The sequence below is a fragment of the Anolis sagrei genome, chromosome 2 (genome assembly GCF_037176765.1).
Source record: "Anolis sagrei isolate rAnoSag1 chromosome 2, rAnoSag1.mat, whole genome shotgun sequence".
Taxonomy (NCBI): domain Eukaryota; kingdom Metazoa; phylum Chordata; class Lepidosauria; order Squamata; family Dactyloidae; genus Anolis; species Anolis sagrei.
Window position 1 is genome coordinate 303,061,430 of NC_090022.1, and position 20,107 is coordinate 303,081,536.

Sequence of the window (20,107 nt, forward strand, 5' to 3'; positions counted from 1 at the left end):
GCAATGCGGTTGCGTGTGGTGGTCCCTCTGGAGACTTCTTGTCCACAGCTGCATGGTACACGGTAAACTCCTGCAGAGGTGAGAAGATCCCTCTTGTCCTTTGCTGAATGTAGCATTTGTTGGATTTTCTTGGTGGGTCTGGAGATAGTTTGTAGGTTGTGTTTCCTCATCAGCTTCCCTCTGTGATCCATGGCTCCCTTGATGTATGGCAAGAACACTTTTCCTCTGAGAACACGATGCCAGGCCATCAAATACTAATCAAGGTGGCCAATTGCAATATTCACACCTGCCTCCAACAGACAAGAGATCTTTGTCTGTTTGTCTGAGCAGCCAGGCTACTCACAAGAACGCCCGTGAAATGCCATAGAACACCACCAGTGCTGCAACATTGACATTGGCTTCCAACTGAGTACCATGGCCTGTCTAAGATAGAATCATAGAATCATAGAATCAAAGAGTGGGAAGAGACCTCCTGGGCCATCCAGTCCAACCCCATTCTGCCAAGAAGCAGGAATATTGCATTCAAATCACCCCTGACAAATGGCCATCCAGCCTCTGCTTAAAAGCTTCCAAAGAAGGAGCCTCCACCACACTCCGGGGCAGAGAGTTCCACTGCTGAACGGCTCTCACAGTCATGGGCCATCCAGCCCAACCCCATTCTGCCAAGAAGCAGGAATATTGCATTCAAATCACCCCTGACAGAGGGCCATCCAGCCTCTGCTTAAAAGCTTCCAATGAAGGAGCCTCCACCACACTCCGGGGCAGAGAGTTCCACTGCTGAACAGCTCTCACAGTCAGGAAGTTCTTCCTCGTGTTCAGATGGAATCTCCTCTCTTGTAGTTTGAAGCCATTGTTCCGCGTCCTAGTCTCCAAGGAAGCAGAAAACAAGCTTGCTCCCTCCTCCTCCTCCCTGTGGCTCCCTCTCACATATGTATACATGGCTATCATATCTCCTCTCAGCCTTCTCTTCTTCAGGCTAAACATGCCCAGTTCACTAAGCCGCTCCTCATAGGGCTTGTTCTCCAGACCCTTGATCATTTTAGTCGCCCTCCTCTGGACACATTCCAGCTTGTCAATATCTCTCTTGAATTGGGGTGCCCAGAATTGGATGCTAGTTCTGACCTTTAAATCTCTTTACGGCCAGGGTCCGTCATACCTTAGGGACCGCCTCTCCTTTTTCCATCATCGGAGGTCGCAACGACCATCCCAACGTGACTTACTCCATAGAATGGGTCCTAGAGAAGTGCCCTTGGAAAGGACCAGGCGCAGGGGGGCTTTCTCTATTTCTGCCCCTCCTGCCTTGTGGGATTCCTTGACGCCCTACATGAGAGCCATGCGTGACTTCGGGCCTTTTATTCTCGCATGTTGTTGTTCATTCGTTCAGTCGTCTCCAACTCTTTGTGACCTCACGGACCAGCCCACGCCAGAGCTCCCTGTCGGCCGTCACCACCCCCAGGGTCTCCTTCAAGGTCAGTCCAGTCGCTTCAAGGATGCCATCCATCCACCTTGCCCTTGGTCGGCCCCTCTTCCTTTTGCCTTCCACTTTCCCCAGCATCATTCCCTTCTCTAGGCTTTGCTGTCTCCTCATGATGTGGCCAAAGGACTTCCACTTTGTCTCTAGTATCTTTCCCTCCAGTGAGCAGTCGGGCTTTATTTCCTGGAGGATGGACTGGTTGGATCTTCTCACAGTCCAAGGCACTCTCAGCACTTTCCTCCAGCACCACAGTTCAAAAGCATCGATCTTCCTTCGCTCAGCCTTCCCTAAGGTCCAGCTCTCACATCCGGAGGTGACTCCAGGGAATACCATGGCTTTGACTAGGCAATGGATCTTGGTTGCCAGTCTGATGTCTCTACTCTTGACTATTTTATCGAGACTGGACATGGCTCTCCTCCCGAGAAGGAAGCGTCTTCTGATTTCCTGGCCACAGTCTGCATCTGCACTCATCTTTGCGCCTAGAAATACAAAGTCTGTCACGGCCTCCACAATTTCTCCCTCTATTTCCCAGTTGTCAATCATTCTTGTTGCCATAATCTTGGTTTTTTTGACGTTTAGCTGCAACCCGGCTTTTGCGCTTTCTTCTTTCACCTTGATGAGAAGGCTCCTCAGCTCCTCCTCGCTTTCGGCCATCAGAGTGGTGTCATCTGCATATCTGAGGTTGTGAAGGTTTCTTCCAGCCATTTTCACCCCAGCTTTGCATTCCTCAATCCCCGCACATCCTCACACGATGTGTTCTGCATACAAGTTAAAAAGGTTGGGTGAGAGGATGCAGCCTTGCCGTACGCCTTTCCCAATCTTGAACCAGTCTGTTGTTCCGTGGTCAGTTCTGACTGTGGCTCCTTGGTCCTTGTACAGATTCCTCAGGAGAGAGGGAAGGGGGCTTGGGGTGCCCATCCCACCAAGAACTTCCCACAATTTATTGATATTGTAGTATGCCCATCCCACTCTCGCACTTAAGACCTGGCTTTTCACTAGAGCATTCAATCCCTGTTGATTTTTAATTTTTGTATGTATGTATTTTATCTTTTATAATTTAACTGTAAATCGCCTGGAGCATTCTCGGATGGAGGGCGATTAATAAGTTATTAAATGATGATGATGATGATGTCCCACCCTGAGCATTCCACAGATATATAAACCCATTTTTCCTACTTCCAACAGACCTCACTACCTCTGAGGAGGCTTGCCATAGATGCAGGCGAAACGTCAGGAGAGAATGCCTCTAGAAACATGGCCATATAGCCCAAAAAACCTATAACAACCCAATAGTTTGATCTGCTGAAAATGCTAAGGGGTGGGTGCAAGAAACAGCAGAGCGTCACACCAGACTGATCTGCACGATGGGTTTTATAGTCGACCTTTCACTTAGAGATTGTAGTCAGATAGATACTTTATCTTGGAAAGAAGTGACGAGTGGAGTGCCGCAGGGTTCCGTCCTGGGCCCGGTCCTGTTCAACATCTTTATTAATGACTTAGATGAAGGGCTAGAAGGCAGGATCATCAAGTTTGCAGACGACACCAAATTGGGAGGGAGAGCCAATAGTCCAGAGGACAGGAGCAGAATTCAAAACGATCTTGACAGATTAGAGAGATGGGCCAAAACTAACAAAATGAAGTTCAACAGTGACAAATGCAAGATACTCCACTTTGGCAGAAAAAATGAAATGCAAAGATACAGAATGGGGGACAATGCCTGGCTCGAGAGCAGTACGTGTGAAAAAGATCTTGAAGTCCTCGTGGACAACAAGTTAAACATGAGCCAACAATGTGACGTGGCGGCAAAAAAAGCCAATGGGATTTTGGCCTCAGGCATCAAGAGGAGCCTAGTGTCTAGATCTAAGGAAGTAATGCTCCCCATGCTCTATTCTGCTTTGGTTAGACCACATCTGGAATATTGTGTCCAATTCTGGGCACCACAATTCAAGAGAGATATTGACAAGCTGGAATGTGTCCAGAGGAGGGCAACTAAAATGATCAAGGGTCTGCAGAACAAGCCCTATGAGGAGCGGCTTAGGGAGCTGGGCATATTTAGCCTGAAGAAGAGAAGGCTGAGAGGAGACATGATAGCCATGTATAAATATGTGAGAAGAAGGCACAGGGAGGAGGAGGGAGCAAGCTTCCTTTCTGCTTCCTTGGAGACTAGGACGCAATGGAACAATGGCTTCAAACTACAAGAGAGGAGATTCCACCTGAACATGAGGAAGAACTTCCTGACTGTGAGAGCCGTTCAGCAGTGGAACTCTCTGCCCCGGAGTGTGGTGGAGGCTCCTTCTTTGGAAGCTTTTAAGCAGAGGCTGGATGGCCATTTGTCAGGGGTGATTTGAATGCAATATTCCTGCTTCTTGGCAGAATGGGGTTGGACTGGATGGCCCATGAGGTCTCTTCCAACTCTTTGATTCTAGGATTCTATGATATGTCCATAAATCAGAGGTCTTTTGGGGGGGAAAAGCCATTATTTGTGCAGGTGGGTTGAGGAAGCTGTGGTGTAAGTTCAGCAGTGGAACTCTCTGCCACAGAGTGTGGTGGAGGCTCCTTCTTTAGAAGCTTTTAAGCAGAGGCTGGGTGGCCATCTGTCAGGGGTGATTTGAATGCAATATTCCTGCTTCTTGGCAGAATGGGGTTGGACTGGATGACTGCCCAGGAGGTCTCTTCCAACTCTTTGATTCTATGATTCTATGATTCTAAGTCACTTCTGATGGGCTGGAACGTAACTTGACACTCTCCCTCTCTCTCTGACCACTGGTTTGCTGTGGGTCAACAACACTCTGTTCCAGCAGATTAGATCAGCAGTCCTGCAATGAGAGCAAAAAAACCAAAAACCAAAACCCTGGGATGGCTTTAACAGACAGACACATTTAATTTTATTCCCTCCCTCCCTCTCTTCCTTCCCCCAGGCACCTTGGACAATGCAAAAGTAAGGGCAACTGCGCGCAACTGTGGCAGGGGTCCCTCCTGCAATGCAACTGTGGAGGGAAGTCCAGGTACATCTGTGAGCAGCCCGCCCTCCCCACGCAGGTGGCCTAGGCTCCTTGATTCGTAGCCACAAAGGCCCAAGATGTTCCGGGAGTGCAACAGCCGCGCAGAAGAAGAATCGGAAGAGAAGGGGATGGTCTTTCCCAGCCGCGCCCAGCTCTTCTGAACAGGGCTTCGTAGACCTGTCATGATACACTGCTATAGCGCTGTGGCTCTGCTTTAATTGCCGTGGCAACATCCTGGGGAATGGTGGGATTGGCAGTTCCAAGAGGGCCGTTGAGCACCTTCAGCCGGAGATTTCGTCCAAGGCCCAGAACCCTGCAGGGATCAACTGAGAAGAGATGTTAGTCTGGGATCATTGTGCTCTAGCAGAGTGGTAACAAGTAGGGCTGGGCGGTTTCGTTCGTTAATTTCGTAATTCGTTATTAATTCGTATTTAAAGTAGCTTACGATCCGATATTGAACCATTCAGGATCAACAAAAAAACGAAACGAATTTTTCCAATTTATTTCATAATTGATTCGTAATTGATTCGAAATTGTTTTGAAATTGTTTCGAAATTGTTTCATAATTATTTCCGTATGTCTGGTGCAAGTTTTAGGGTTGTAGTTTGTTTTATCAGTGATAAAAAAATAAATTATCACACCAACAGTCAACAACAGAGGGAGAGGGAAGCTTCAGAAGTTCCCCCTCTCCCATTTGGAGATGGTTTTTTGGCATATTGCGCAATCGCGTCCGCCATTAACGAATTGATTCGTAATTGTTTCGTAATCGATTCGTAATTTCCGAAATTTCGTAAATATCGAACTTTTTTAAAGAAAAATTTTGAAATTCTTTTAAAAAACGAAACGCAAAACCCCCCTAAAAACGAATCGAGTTTAGAAAAAAAAATTTCCGTTGTTACCCAGGCCTAGTAACAAGAAATTGGACTCCCCAATTATGATTTATGAGATGTTGCTCCATTGGGACACATTGCCTTTTCCATTTTTCCTGCAGTAACCTTTAATGAATGTCATTGTGAAGTCGATGGGATCTTTAGGAGGGTCGTCCCCAGGAGGAGGGACCCTGAGACCCCACCAAAGAGGGATCGCTACTTTGGCGAGCTAGAGAAGCCTGATTTCAGCAATGTTATTAAATTAAAATATTCAGAATAAATCTCACCAAAGTTGAAGAAGCAGCACCGAGGTGTTTTATTAGCGATTCAGCTGAAAAGGATGCAACGTAGCAATCATTCACCTACAGAGCATGCCAGTACAGAGATCAGAGACATTTTTATAGGGTTTACAGGCTGAGAAGTTTCAAAATTCCCGCCCTCCACCCGGCTCACAGGTGATTGGCTGACGCAATAACAGCTGGGAGGGGGCTTGGTTGTCCACCTTGCGTCAGAGCCAATCACAGAGCTTCTCCGCTGCGCAGGAACCAATGAGAGAGCTCTAGGCCCGGGTAACAACGGAAAAAATTGTTTCTAAAATCGATTCGTTTTTTGGGGTTTTTTGCGTTTCAATATTTAAAAGAATTCCGAAATTTTCCTTAAAAAAAGTTCGATATTTACGAAATTTCGTAAATGGTAAAAAAATTACAAAACAATAACGAAACAATAACGAATCGATTCGTTAATGGCGGCCGCGATCGCGGAATACGCTAAAAAAACTTCTGAAGCTTCCCTCTCCCTCTGTTGTTGACTGTTGGTGTGATATTATAATTTTTTTTCACTAATTAAACAAAAAACAACTATAAAACTTGCCCCAGACATGCGGAAATAATAACGAAACGACCTCAAAACAATAACGAAACGAATACATAACGAAATACAAAGCATTTACGAAACAAATTGAAAAATTCGTTTCGTTTTTAAGTTGCTCCAGAATGCTTCGTTATTGCTTCGTTAACAAAAAAAATAACGAATTTTTAACAAATTACGAATTAACGAAACGAAACCACCCAGCCCTAGAGAGCTCCTACCGCCTCAGCGCTCCAGCGAATCAGGAGAAGGGAGGCGGGACGAGGAAGAAACAATGGGTTCATGAATGGATTGATGGATTTCATGCCTTGGGGAATCCTGAGTCCGAGACTCCGGCCTGCAAAGGATGCCCAGTCTATTGTCCTTTGATGGGTGGGCGATAAAGAATGATTACTTAATCCGGGCTTTCCTGTTGCCATCAGATAAGACACAATGAAAAAGGCTGGGGTGGATGTTTGCTGTGTAGAATCTTGAATGTAAACAGTTTCAGAGGGGCAAAGGCTTTTCGAGGGCCTTTCCGCCCCCCAGTGTGATGTGATCAAACATGCCAAATGAGATTCTCTGTTCAGCGGCCCACCTCCGAGACTAAACAAAAGACCCGCAGGTTATGGTTCCATGCACAAGTATTATGATAAAGGTTCTTTTTGTGATCGCTGATTGCCTTTTCAACACAGCTGGAAGCCTCTTGGAGTCCTCGTGGACAACAAGTTAAACATGAGCCAACAATGTGATGTGGCGGCAAAAAAAGCCAATGGGATTTTGGCCTGCATCAAGAGGAGCCAAGTGTCTAGATCTAGGGAAGTCATGCTCCTCATGCTCTATTCCGCTTTGGTTAGACCACTTTACCTGGAATATTGTGTCCAATTCTGGGCACCACAATTGAAGAGAGATATTGACAAGCTGGAATGTGTCCAGAGGAGGGCGACTAAAATGATCAAGGGTCTGGAGAACAAGCCCTATGAGGAGCGGCTTAAGGAGCTGGGCATGTTTAGCCAGAAGAAGAGAAGGATGAGAGGAGATATGATAGCCATGTATAAATATATGAGAGGAAGCCACAGGGAGGAGGAGGAGGGAGCAAGCTTGTTTTCTGCTTCCCTGGAGACTAGGACGCAAGGGAACAATGGCTTCAAACTACAAGAGAGGAGATTCCACCTGAACATGAGGAAGAACTTCCTGACTGTGAGAGCCGTTCAGCAGTGGAACTCTCTGCCCCGGAGGGAGTGTGGTGGAGGCTCCTTCTTTGGAGGCTTTGAAACAGAGGCTGGATGGCCATCTGTCAGGGGTGATTTGAGTGCAATATTCCTGCTTCTTGGCAGAATGGGGTTGGACTGGATGGCCCAGGAGGTCTCTTCCAACTCTTTGATTCTATGATTCCTTGATGAGTTTCCCCCAAAGGGAGGGGAAGGGGCGACAAGTTGGGTGCCAGGGCAAAAATAAGGGAAAAATACATGGGGAAATATAGGAATCCAGAGATATTCATACCAAGCATCCCCTCCCACCCCCCACCCGCCAGAGAAATTGATTAAAAGAATGATTTTTAATAAAACATGTGTCCATAGTTTATGCGGAGGAAATTCATGTGTAAAAAATGAGTTCATTAGATCCAAAAAGGTTTTAAAGAAAGTCCAACAGTCACAAAAGGAGCTGGGTGATTTCCACTGAGCCAAGAAATTGATTCCTGCAGTGACAAGATTGAGTTGGTCTTTGGTCCGTGGGAAACTATAACTCCCTCCAAGGACTGGGACCCCAAGGCCAGGCTCTTCCCTGAAAGCCTCAGCCACAAGGAAAATAGAATCCTAGAGTTGGAAGAGACCTCCTGGGCCATCATCCAGTCCAACTCCATTCTGCCAAGAAGCAGGAATATTGCATTCAAAGCACCCCTGACAGATGGCCATCCAGCCTCTGTTTAACAGCTTCCAAAGAAGGAGCCTCCACCACACTCCCTCTGGGGCAGAGAGTTCCACTGCTGAACGGCTCCTCACAGCCAGGAAGTTCTTCCTCGTGTTCAGATGGAATCTCCTCTCTTGTAGTTTGAAGCCCTTGTTCCATTGCGTCCTCGTCTCCAGGGAAGCAGAAAACAAGCTTGCTCCCTCCTCCTCCCTGTGGCTTCCTCTCACATATTTATACATGGCTATCATACCTCCTCTCAGTCTTTTCTTCTTCAGGCTAAACATGCCCAGCTCCTTAAGCCGCTCCTCATAGGGCTTGTTCTCCAGACCCTTGATCATTTGAGTCGTCCTCCTCTGGACACATTCCAGCTTAGAGTCAATATCTCTCTTGAATTGTGGTGCCCAGAATTGGACACAATATTCCAGGTAATGTGGTCTAACCAAGGCGGAATAGAGCATGGGGAGCATTACTTCCTTAGATCTAGACACTAGGCTCCTCTTGATGCAGGCCAAAATCCCATTGGCTTTTTTTTGCCGCCATATCACATTCCTGGCTCCTGTTCCCCTTCCTCCCCACGAGGACTCCAAGATCTTTTTCACACGTCCTGCTCTCGAGCCAGGCGTCACCCATTCTGTCTCTTTGCATTTCGTTTTTCCTGCCAAAGTGGAGTCTCTTGCATTTGTCACTGTTGAACTTCATTTTGTTAGTTTTGGCCAATCATCTCTCTAATCTGTCCAGATCGTTTTGAATCCTGCCCCTGTCCTCTGGAGTCTTGGCTCTCCCTCCCAATTTGGTGTCGTCTGCAAACTTGATGATCCTGCCTTCTAGCCCTTCATCTCAGTCATTAATGAAGATCCTGAGCAGGACCGGGCCCAGGGGGGAACCCTGCGGATGGCACTCCACTCATCACTTCTTTCCAGGATGAAGAAGAGGAAGCCTTGGGGAGAATCACCCTCTGTGTTCGTCCACTTAACCAATTCCATATCCACCTCACCGTAGTTGTGCCTCGCCCACATTGGACTAGTTTCCTTGCCAGAAGGTCATGGGGGACCTTGTCCAAGAAGGCCTTCCTGAAATCCAGGACCCCTTCCATCTTGTCAATAAAAGAGATTTAACAAATGCACATACTGTGAGCTTCTGTTTTTCTGAGCGGAAATCTCTCAGGTTCAAAGGAACCACATAACTAGACAAACATGGTTAGGTTCATCTGTGCTAACAGGGAAGTCACTTGTCTCTGCATACACAAGAACAAACAGCCAGTGGGATTTGCCCAACTTCTGCTTTGCATTGCCAGTCTGAATCACATGTTTTTCGGCACAGGGCGTACGCCAGTTGCAGGGCTGGGGTCTGTCCTCTGATGTTGCCCCACAAGAAGCCCTCCTACCCTCTGCCCAGCCAGTGATGGCTGAAGGGGTGACCTATGCTGACCTGAGGTTTGTGAGGAACCCTCCTGGGAACAAGACCCCAAGGGAAATGCCTCAACGGGGTTATAGAGAGGTGATTGTGGAATATTGTGTCCAATTCTGAGAACCACAATTGAAGAGAGATATTCACTCTAAGCTGGAGTGTGTCCAGAGGAGGGTGACTCAAATGATCAAGGGTCTGGAGAACAAGCCCTATGAGGAGCGGCTTAAGGAGCTGGGCGTGTTTAGCCTGAAGAAGAGAAGGCTGAGAGGAGATATGGTGAGGGCCATGGATAAATATGTGAGGGGAAGTCACAGGGAGGAGGAGGGAGCAAGCTTGTTTTCTGCTTCCCTGGAGAGAGACTAGGACGCAATGGAACAATGGCTTCAAACTACAGGAGAGGAGATTCCATCTGAACATGAGGAAGAACTTCCTGACTATGAGAGCCGTTCAGCAGTGGAACTCTCTGCCCCGGAGGGAGTGTGGTGGAGGCTCCTTCTTTGGAAACTTTTGAACAGAGGCGGGATGGCCATCTGTCAGGGGTGATTTGAATGCAATATTCCTGCTTCTTGGCAGAATGGGGTTGGACTGGATGGCCCATGAGGTCTCTTCCAACTCTTGGATTCTAGGATTCTATTATTGTATCTGGGCTTCATCTTGCTACATTTCGTCAAGAAGTTTTTTTAATACGTTTTATATCTATGAGAAACAGAACACAGAAAGATACAAGTTGTACAGAAAGTCATGAGAAATCGATACAATATATTAAAAGATTATTAGATATGATCGAGTTGATGCATTTACATCTCCTGTTGGTTCAGCCTCGATCTTCTGATGCTTTGGAATTATCTGGGAAGAGACTTTTGCAAAAAAGAAAAACCATATATTTATTTCTGAGTCCTTGATGAACTATAAATCTTTGGGGAGGAGGGGAGTTACTGTAGCTCAATAACCAAGGCATTCACGGTCACTCCTTTATTCTCCTTCGTGGGTTTGCTTGGCTCTCTCCCCAAACCCTGGAACCTCACTATTATTTATTTATTTATTTATTTATTTGGAAGTTTTCTATACCGGCCTTCTCACCTCAGCGAGGGACTCAGGTCGGTTTACAGCATATATAAAAATACAATAATATATAAGTACAACAAAGTGCAATGTCATTACATATTAAAATAGTACAATAATGTACAATAAAAAGAGTGCTCACTAATGCTTCCTCTTCATCTTGGAAAGAAGTGACGAGCGGAGTGCCACAAGCAGGGTTCCGTCCTGGGCCCGGTCCTGCTCAGGATCTTTATTAATGACTTAGATGAAGGGCTAGAAGGCAGGATCATCAAGTTTGCAGACGACACCAAATTGGGAGGGAGAGCCAATAGTCCAGAGGACAGGAGCAGGATTCAAAACGATCTTGACAGATTAGAGAGATGATGGGCCAAAACTAACAAAATGAAGTTCAACAGTGACAAATGCAAGATACTCCACTTTGGCAGAAAAAACGAAATGCAAAGATACAGAATGGGGGACGATGCCTGGCTCGAGAGCAGTACGTGTGAAAAAGATCTTGGAGTCCTCGTGGACAACAAGTTAAACATGAGCCATGAATGTGATGTGGCGGCAAAATAAGCCAATGGGATTTTGGCCTGCATCAAGAGGAGCCTAGTGTCTAGATCTAAGGAAGTAATGCTACCCCTCTATTCTGCGTTAGTTAGACCACATCTGGAATACAGTGTCCAATTCTGGGCACCACAATTCAAGAGAGATATTGACAAGCTGGAATGTGTCCAGAGGAGGGCGACTAAAACGATCAAGGGTCTGGAGAACAAGCCCTATGAGGAGCGGCTTAGGGAACTGGGCATGTTTAGCCTGAAGAAGAGAAGGCTGAGAGGAGATATGATAGCCATGTATCAATATGTGAGAGGAAGCCACAGGGAGGAGGAGGGAGCAAGCTTGTTTTCTGCTTCCTTGGAGACTAGGACGCAATGGAACAATGGCTTCAAACTACAAGAGAGGAGATTCCATCTGAACATGAGGAAGAACTTCCTGACTGTGAGAGCCGTTCAGCAGTGGAACTCTCTGCCTCGGAGTGTGGTGGAGGCTCCTTCTTTGGAAGCTTTTAAGCAGAGGCTGGATGGCCATCTGTCAGGGGTGATTTGAATGCAATATTCCTGCTTCTTGGCAGAATGGGGTTGGACTGGATGGCCCAGGAGGTCTCTTCCAACTCTTTGATTCTATGATTCTATGAAAAACACCATCATCGCAATTACCTAAGCCAAGTCATCGATAAAGTCATAGTCATAATCATAGTCACAGTTCATCCTCCTCCTTCCTTGTGGACGGAGGTTATAGATTCAGTCCTCGAAGGCCACATTCCAGAGCCAGGTCTTTAGTAGTTTCCTGAAAGTCAGGAAGGAGGGAGCAGATCTAATCTCCAATGGGAGAGAGTTCCAAAGCCGGGGAGCCACCACCAAGAAGGCCCTGTCCCTCGTCCCCACCAGACGCGATTGCGAGGGTGGTGGGACCGAGAGCAGGGCCCCTCCAGAAGATCTTAACAACCTTGATGGTTCATAGGGGAGAATCCATTCGGACAGGTAAACTGGGCCGGAGTTGTTTAGGGATTTATAGGTCAACACCAGCACTTTGAATTGTGCACGGAAGCTAATTGGCAGCCAGTGGAGCTGGCGTAACAGAGGGGTCGTATGGTCTCTGTACCCTGCTCCTGTTAGCAATCTGGCTGCCACTTGTTGGACTAATTGAAGCTTCCAGGCAGTCTTCAGAGGCAACCCCACGTAGAGAGTGTTGCAGTAGTCTAAATGGGATGTAACCGAGCGTGGACCACCGTGGCCAAGTCAGACTTCCCAAGGTACGGGCGCAGCTGGCGCACAAGTTTTAACTGTACAAAAGCTCCCCTGACCACCGCCGAGACCTGGGGTTCCAGATCTGGGGTTCCAGATCACTCCCAAACTGCGAACCTGCGCCTTCAGGGGGAGTGTGACCCCGTCAAGCACAGGCTGTAACACAATCTCTGAGGATGCCTGCCATAGATGCAGGCGAAATGTCAGGAGAGAATGCTTCTACAACATGGCCATATAGCCTGAAAAACCTACAACAACCCAGCAGTTCTGGCCATGAAAGCCTTTGACAATTCCTGAACCCTTGTTTTCTTATTTTCTGAAACAAGCCTCTCCAACTCCTCGAAGTGTGGGATGCACCCGCTTGTAAGTTGGCCCATTCGTCCTCTTTGGGCAAGGATATAAAGGGACGTGACAAAGCCACAGAACAAGGAGTTCCCCAGGCTATGCTGAAGCCTGTAAGATAGATGCCTGTTGGCCCTAGAGCAGGGGTTCTCAACCTTCCTCACGCTGCGACCCCTTAATACAATTCCTCATGTTGTGTTGACCCCCAACCATAACATTATTTCCCTTCCTACTTCATAATTGTCATTTTGCTACTGTTATCTATCGTAATGTAAATATCTCATATTCAGGATGTATTTTCATTCACTGGACCAAATTTGGCACAAATACCCAATACACACAAATTTGAAAACTGGTGGGGTTGGGGGGGGGTGTGACTTGATTTTGTCATTTGGGAGTTGTGGTTGCTGGGATTTGTAGTTCGCCTGCAATCAAAGTGCATTCTGAACTCTATCAACAATGGAATTGAACCAAACTTGGCACACAGAATGGCCATGGCCAACAGAAAATACTGGAAGGCTTTGGTGGGTATTGACCTTGAGTTTGGGAGTTGTAGTTCACCTGCATCCAGAGAGCACTGTGGACTCAAACAATGATGGATCTGGACCAAACTTGGCACAAATACGCAATATGCCCAAATGTGAACACCGGTGGAGTTTGGGGGAAATAGTCATTGACATTTGGGAGTTGGAGTTGCTGGGATTTGTAGTTTACCTACAATCAAAGAGCATTCTGAACTCCACCTATGATGGAACTGAACCAATCTTGGCACACAGAACTCCCATGACCAACAGGAAATACTGGAAGGGTTTGGTGAGCATTGACCTTGAGTTTTGGAGTTGTAGTTCACCTACATCCAGAGAGCACTGCGGACTCAAACAATGATGGATCTGGACCAAACTTGGCACAAATACGCAAAATGCCCAAATGTGAACACCGGTGGAGTTTGGGAAAAATAGTCCTTGACATTTTGAGAGCTGTAGTTGCTGGGATTTGTAGTTCACCTACAATCAAAGAGCATTCTGAACCCCACCAACGACAGAATTGGGCTGAACTTCCCATGACAAACATAAAATACTGTGTGTTCTGGTGGTCTTTAGTGACCCCTCTGACACACCTTCGTGACCCCTCCAGGGGTCGCGACCCCCAGGTTGCGAACCACTGCCCTAGAGCAATGCCATCCCCATTGGGGCCCAAACAGCGGAGAACAGGGCTGGACTGGATGGCCTTTGGGGTGCCTTCCAATTCTACAGTTCTGGTCTGATGCAGAGAAAACAGAACCTCACCCCAGCTTTGTGGATGGCAAGTTCACTTTCTCTTTCCGAGTGGAGGCTGTGAGTGTGCGGACTGTGTGTGCTTGGCTGGCTCCACTTCTGCTTTGCATTGCTGGTCTGAACCAGCACAAGGCGTACGCCAGTGGCAGGGCTGGGGTCTGTCCTCTGATGTTGCCCCACAAGACCCCCTCCTGCCCTCTGTCCGGCCGGCGATGGCTGAAGGGGTGACCTATGCTGACCTGAGGTTTGTGAAGAACCCTCCTGGAAGCAAGACCCCAAGGGAAGGTAGGCATCCCGCAGAACCAGGTCCCAGGCAGGGGTCTCTCTCTCACCCCCTCCCCATGCCACCCCCACCCCCAATGCCATTCCCATTTCTCCCATTCCCATTTCTCCCATTCCTATTTCTCCCATTCCCATTTCTCCCATTCCTATTTCTCCCATTCCCATTTCTCCCTTTCCTATTTCTCCCATTCCCATTTCTCCCATTCCCATTTCTCCCTTTCCTATTTCTCCCATTCCCATTTCTCCCATTCCCATTTCTCCCTTTCCCATTTCTCCCATTCCCATTTCTCCCATTCCCATTTCTCCCTTTCCTATTTCTCCCATTCCCATTTCTCCCATTCCCATTTCTCCCATTCCCATTTCTCCCATTCCTATTTCTCCCATTCCCATTTCTCCCATTCCCATTTCTCCCATTCCTATTTCTCCCATTCCCATTTCTCCCATTCCCATTTCTCCCTTTCCTATTTCTCCCATTCCCATTTCTCCCATTCCCATTTCTCCCTTTCCCATTTCTCCCTTTCCTATTTCTCCCATTCCCATTTCTCCCATTCCTATTTCTCCCATTCCCATTTCTCCCATTCCTATTTCTCCCATTCCCATTTCTCCCATTCCCATTTCTCCCATTCCCATTTCTCCCATTCCTATTTCTCCCATTCCCATTTCTCCCATTCCCATTTCTCCCATTCCTATTTGTCCCATTCCCATTTCTCCCATTCCCATTTCTCCCTTTCCCATTTCTCCCATTCCCATTTCTCCCATTCCCATTTCTCCCATTCCCATTTCTCCCATTCCCATTTCTCCCTTTCCTATTTCTCCCATTCCCATTTCTCCCATTCCTATTTCTCCCATTCCCATTTCTCCCATTCCCATTTCTCCCTTTCCTATTTCTCCCATTCCCATTTCTCCCATTCCCATTTCTCCCTTTCCTATTTCTCCCATTCCCATTTCTCCCTTTCCTATTTCTCCCATTCCCATTTCTCCCATTCCCATTTCTCCCATTCCCATTTCTCCCATTCCTATTTCTCCCACTCCCATTTCTCCCATTCCTATTTCTCCCGCCCCACAATGCCTCCCATTCCTATTTCTCCCATTCCCATTTCTCCCATTCCCATTTCTCCCTTTCCTATTTCTGCCATTCCCATTTCTCCCTTTCCTATTTCTCCCATTCCCATTTCTCCCTTTCCTATTTCTCCCATTCCCATTTCTCCCATTCCTATTTCTCCCATTCCCATTTCTCCCATTCCCATTTCTCCCATTCCCATTTCTCCCTTTCCTATTTCTCCCATTCCCATTTCTCCCATTCCTATTTCTCCCATTCCCATTTCTCCCATTCCCATTTCTCCCATTCCCATTTCTCCCTTTCCTATTTCTCCCATTCCCATGTCTCCCATTCCCATTTCTCCCATTCCTATTTCTCCCATTCCCATGTCTCCCATTCCCATTTCTCCCATTCCTATTTCTCCCATTCCCATGTCTCCCATTCCCATTTCTCCCTTTCCTATTTCTCCCATTCCCATTTCTCCCATTCCTATTTCTCCCATTCCCATTTCTCCCATTCCTATTTCTCCCACCCCACAATGCCTCCCATTCCTATTTCTCCCATTCCTATTTCTCCCATTCCCATTTCTCCCTTTCCTATTTCTCCCATTCCCATTTCTCCCATTCCTATTTCTCCCATTCCCATGTCTCCCTTTCCTATTTCTCCCATTCCCATTTCTCCCATTCCCATTTCTCCCTTTCCTATTTCTCCCATTCCCATTTCTCCCTTTCCTATTTCTCCCATTCCCATTTCTCCCATTCCCATTTCTCCCATTCCCATTTCTCCCTTTCCTATTTCTCCCATTCCCATTTCTCCCATTCCTATTTCTCCCATTCCCATTTCTCCCATTCCCATTTCTCCCTTTCCAGGGCATGGAGCTGAAGAAGGGGAGCTCACCTATGAGAACGTCCAGGGGTCGAGTCCAGGGGGGAAAGAGGAGACCCCAAGCACCCCCAAAGAGGACACAGGTGAGCCCCTGGGGACCCCACGCCCATCTCCGTTTCCCCCCTTTCCCCCCCCTTCTTCCTTAAAATCAGATGGGAATAAAGCCTAGCCAGATGGATCCCATACATTAACTCACCTGGGGGTCAGCTTGGCACCCCAGACCCCTGTATGTTCCCTAGGTATGTCTCCCATATACTGCTTTTAGGAAGGCCGCGGACTTTGTAAAAAACTATTTCATTGTTGGGTTGTTTCCAGTAGCATTCTCACCTGACTTTTCGCCTGCACCTGTGGCTACTGTCATGCTCAGAGGTTCTGTTGGCAGTGAAGCAAGTTGAGTGTATGTATGAATGTCAGCATAGGTCACACACACACACACACAAAGACACACACATATATACACACATATCCCTGTGGAATAATGTCCAGGGTGGGAGAAAGAACCCATGTCTGTTTGAAGCAAGTGTGAATGTTGCCATTAGCAATCTTGAATAGTACTGAGTAGCTGTAAAGCTGCAAAGTCAATCAGTGAGGGTCTCTGCATAGAGGTGTTTTGGTCGTGTCAGGAGCGACCTGAGAAACTGCAAGTCGCTTCTGGTGTGAGAGAAATGGCCGTCTGCAAGGACATTGCCCAGGGGACGCCTGGATGATTTGATGTTTTGATCATCCTTGTGGGAGGCTTCTCTCATGTCCCCGCATGAGGAGCTGGAGCTGATAGAGGGAGCTCATCCGCCTCTCCCCGGATTCGAACCTGTGACCTGTCGGTCTTCAGTCCTGCCGGCACAGGGGTTTAGCCCACATAGGTTTAACCCTGCCTAGAGGTAGCCTGGCCTTTGGGAGGTGTTCACTGGCACTTCATTATTTGCTGTCTGGAGTTCCCCTTTTTCTGAGCTTACTGTCTTGATTCTGGTGGTTTTTTAATTATTATTATTATTCCTTGTAACCAGATTTTGTTCATTTCCACAGTTTCCTCCTTTATTTAGTTGTTCCCTAATTCTGTCTTGTTAGGGACTGCATTTAATATGTTTTGGGGGGATGGGGTTATGGCAGTGTTTCTCAACCTGGGGGTCGGGACCCCTGAGGGGGTCACGAAGGGGTGTCAGAGGGGTCACCAAAGACCATCAGAAAACACAGTATTTTCTGTTGGTCATGGGGGTTCTGTGTGGGAAGTTTGGCCCAATTCTATCATTGGTGGGGTTTAGAACGCTCCTTGATTGTAGGTGAACTATAAATCCCAGTATCTACAACTCCCAAATGTCAAAGTCTATTTTCCCCAAACCCCATCAGTGTTCCCATTTGGGCATATTGAGTATCCGTGCCAAGTTTGGTCCAGATCCATCATTGTTTGAGCCCACAGTCCTCTCTGGATGTAGGCGAACTACAACTCCCAAACTCAAGGTCAATGCCCACCAAACCCTTCCAGTATTTTCTGTTGACCATTGGAGTTCTCTGTGCCAACTTTGGTTCAATTCCATTGTTGGTGGGGTTCAGAATGCTCTTTGTTTACATGTTAACTATAAATCCCAGCAACTCCAAATCCCAAATGACAAAATCAATCTCCCCGCCAACCCCACCAGTATTCAAATTTGGGCATACTGGGTATTTGTGCCAAATTTGCTCCAGTGAATGAAAATACATCCTGCAGATCATTATTTACATGGCGATTCATAATGTTAGGGTTATGGTTGGGGGTCACCACCACATGAGGAACTGTATTAAGGGGTCGCGGCATTAGGAAGGTGGAGAAACACTGGGTTATGGTGTCGCATTAGGAAGTTGACAGCATTGTGTTCAACGGAAGGTGAAAGAGAAACGCAAGAAACAAGTGGACACGCAAGCTTCGTGCTCACCCGTTCGCATTTGGGGTGTTTTCTGTTTGTATGCACTGGGCAGCCTTGGGCTGGTCCCACTCTCTCAGCCTCAGAGCAAGGCCCAGGCAATCTCTCTCTGAACACACCTTGCCAAGGAAAATCTACCCAGAGACTTGAAAACCCACACCCACAGGCTAGATAGCAAGCCCACAGAGTGGAACCCTTGTTCTGTCCTTTAGTGGACTGGACACCGTCGTTTCTCACCCACGGTCCTGTTCAACATCTTGATTAATGACTTAGATCAGGGGTAGGGAACCTTCAGCCCTCCAGGTGTGGTGGACTTCAACTCCCACAATTCCTTGAGGCTCGGCATTCGCCCCAAAGGCTTACACGAGCCTCAAGGAATTGTGGGAGTTGAAGTCCACCACACCTGGAGGGCCGAAGGTTCCCTACCCCTGACTTAGATGAAGGGCTAGAAGGCATGATCATCAAGTTTGCAGACGACACCAGATTGGGAGGGAGAGCCAAGACTCCAGAGGACAGGAGCAGGACTCAAAGGGATCTCGACAGATTAGAGAGATGATGGGCCAAAACTCACAAAATGAAGTTCAACAGTGACAAATGCAAGATACTCCACTTTGGCAGGAAAAACGAAATGCAAAGAGACAGAATGGGGGACGATGAGGCCTGGCTCGAGAGCAGGATGTGGGGAAAAGATCTTGGAGTCCTCATGGACAACAAGTTAAACATGAGCCAGGAATGTGATGTGGCGGCAAAGAAAGCCAATGGGATGTTGGCCTGCATCAAGAGGAGCCTAGTGTCTAGGTCCAGGGAAGTCATGCTCCCCATGCTCTGTTCTGCCTTGGTTAGACAACTTTACCTGGAATATTGTGTCCAATTCTGGGCACCACAATTCAAGAGAGATATTGACAAGCTGGAATGTGTCCAGAGGAGAGCGACTAAAATGATAAAAGGTCTGGAGAACAAGCCCTACGAGGAGCGGCTTAAGGAGCTGGGCATGTTTAGCCTGAAGAAGAGAAGGCTGAGAGGAGACATGATGAGGGCCATGTATAAATATGTGAGAGGAAGCCACAGGGAGGAGGAGGGAGCAAGCTTCCTTTCTGCTTCCTTGGAGACTAGGACGCAAGGGAACAATGGCTTCAGACTACAAGAGAGGAGATTCCACCTGAACATAAGGAAGAATTTCCTGACTGTGAGAGCCGTTCAGCAGTGGAACTCTCTGCCCCAGAGTGTGGTGGAGGCTCCTTCCTTGGAAGCTTTGAAAAAGGGGCTGGATGGCCATCTGTCAGGGGTGATTTGAATGCAATATTCCTGCTTTTTGGCAGAATGAGGTTGGACTGGATGGCCCATGAGGTCTCTTCCAACTCTTTGATTCTAGGATTCTATGAGTCTATGATTGATTCTATGATTCTACGACTTATGTTCTGGAGGATGGCTTTGCAGTCGTCCCCCTTCCCTCCAGGTAGAGTGACCAACTCTCCCATATTTCTTGGGAACCCCTGTATTTCAGCCATTGAGGGGCGGGGGGTTGGTTATTTATTTATTATTAATTAATTATTTATTTCCGGTATTTTTATCCCGTTCCTTCTCAACCCTGAAAGGGGGACTCAGGACGGCTTACACTGGCAGCAATTCGATGACACTACATATAACAGAGCAATATAATAACAATTAAAACAATAAGTAAAACATTCATTTGTTTTTGTTCATTTGTTCAGTCGTGACCTCATGGGCCAGCCCAGGTCAGAGCTCCCTGTCGGCCATCACCACCCCCAGAGTCTCCTTCAAGGCCAATCCAGTCACTTCAAGGATGCCATCCACCCACCTTGCCCTTGGTCGGCCCCTCTTCCTTTTTCCTTCAATTTTCCCCAGCATCATAAGCTTTCCTGTCTTCTCATGATGTGGCCAAAGGACTTCATCTTGGCCTCTCATCTCATATTTTACTGATCTATATGAACCTTTGATGGACTCTGGAGGGAGAGCTGGCATGATTCCCGTTGCAGTTTGCATGATTTTACCTTATGAACTCCTTGTATGT

The 20,107-nt window shown here is 47.3% G+C and overlaps 1 protein-coding gene across 2 annotated transcripts in view; it reads left to right on the forward strand.

The window, feature by feature from the left end:
- Positions 1-20,107, forward strand: part of LOC132768299 (B-cell differentiation antigen CD72-like) — a 46,895-nt gene that overhangs the window by 15,391 nt on the left and 11,397 nt on the right. Inside the window, exon 7 of one of the 2 annotated variants that reach the window (XM_067464725.1) lies at positions 4,393-4,849. The exons of the other annotated variant lie outside the window; for it this stretch is intronic. Within the exon in view, the coding sequence (XP_067320826.1) occupies positions 4,393-4,522 (130 nt within the window). The 3' untranslated portion in view covers positions 4,523-4,849. Of the gene's footprint in view, positions 1-4,392; positions 4,850-20,107 lie in introns of those variants that run through there. 2 annotated transcript variants of the gene reach the window in all.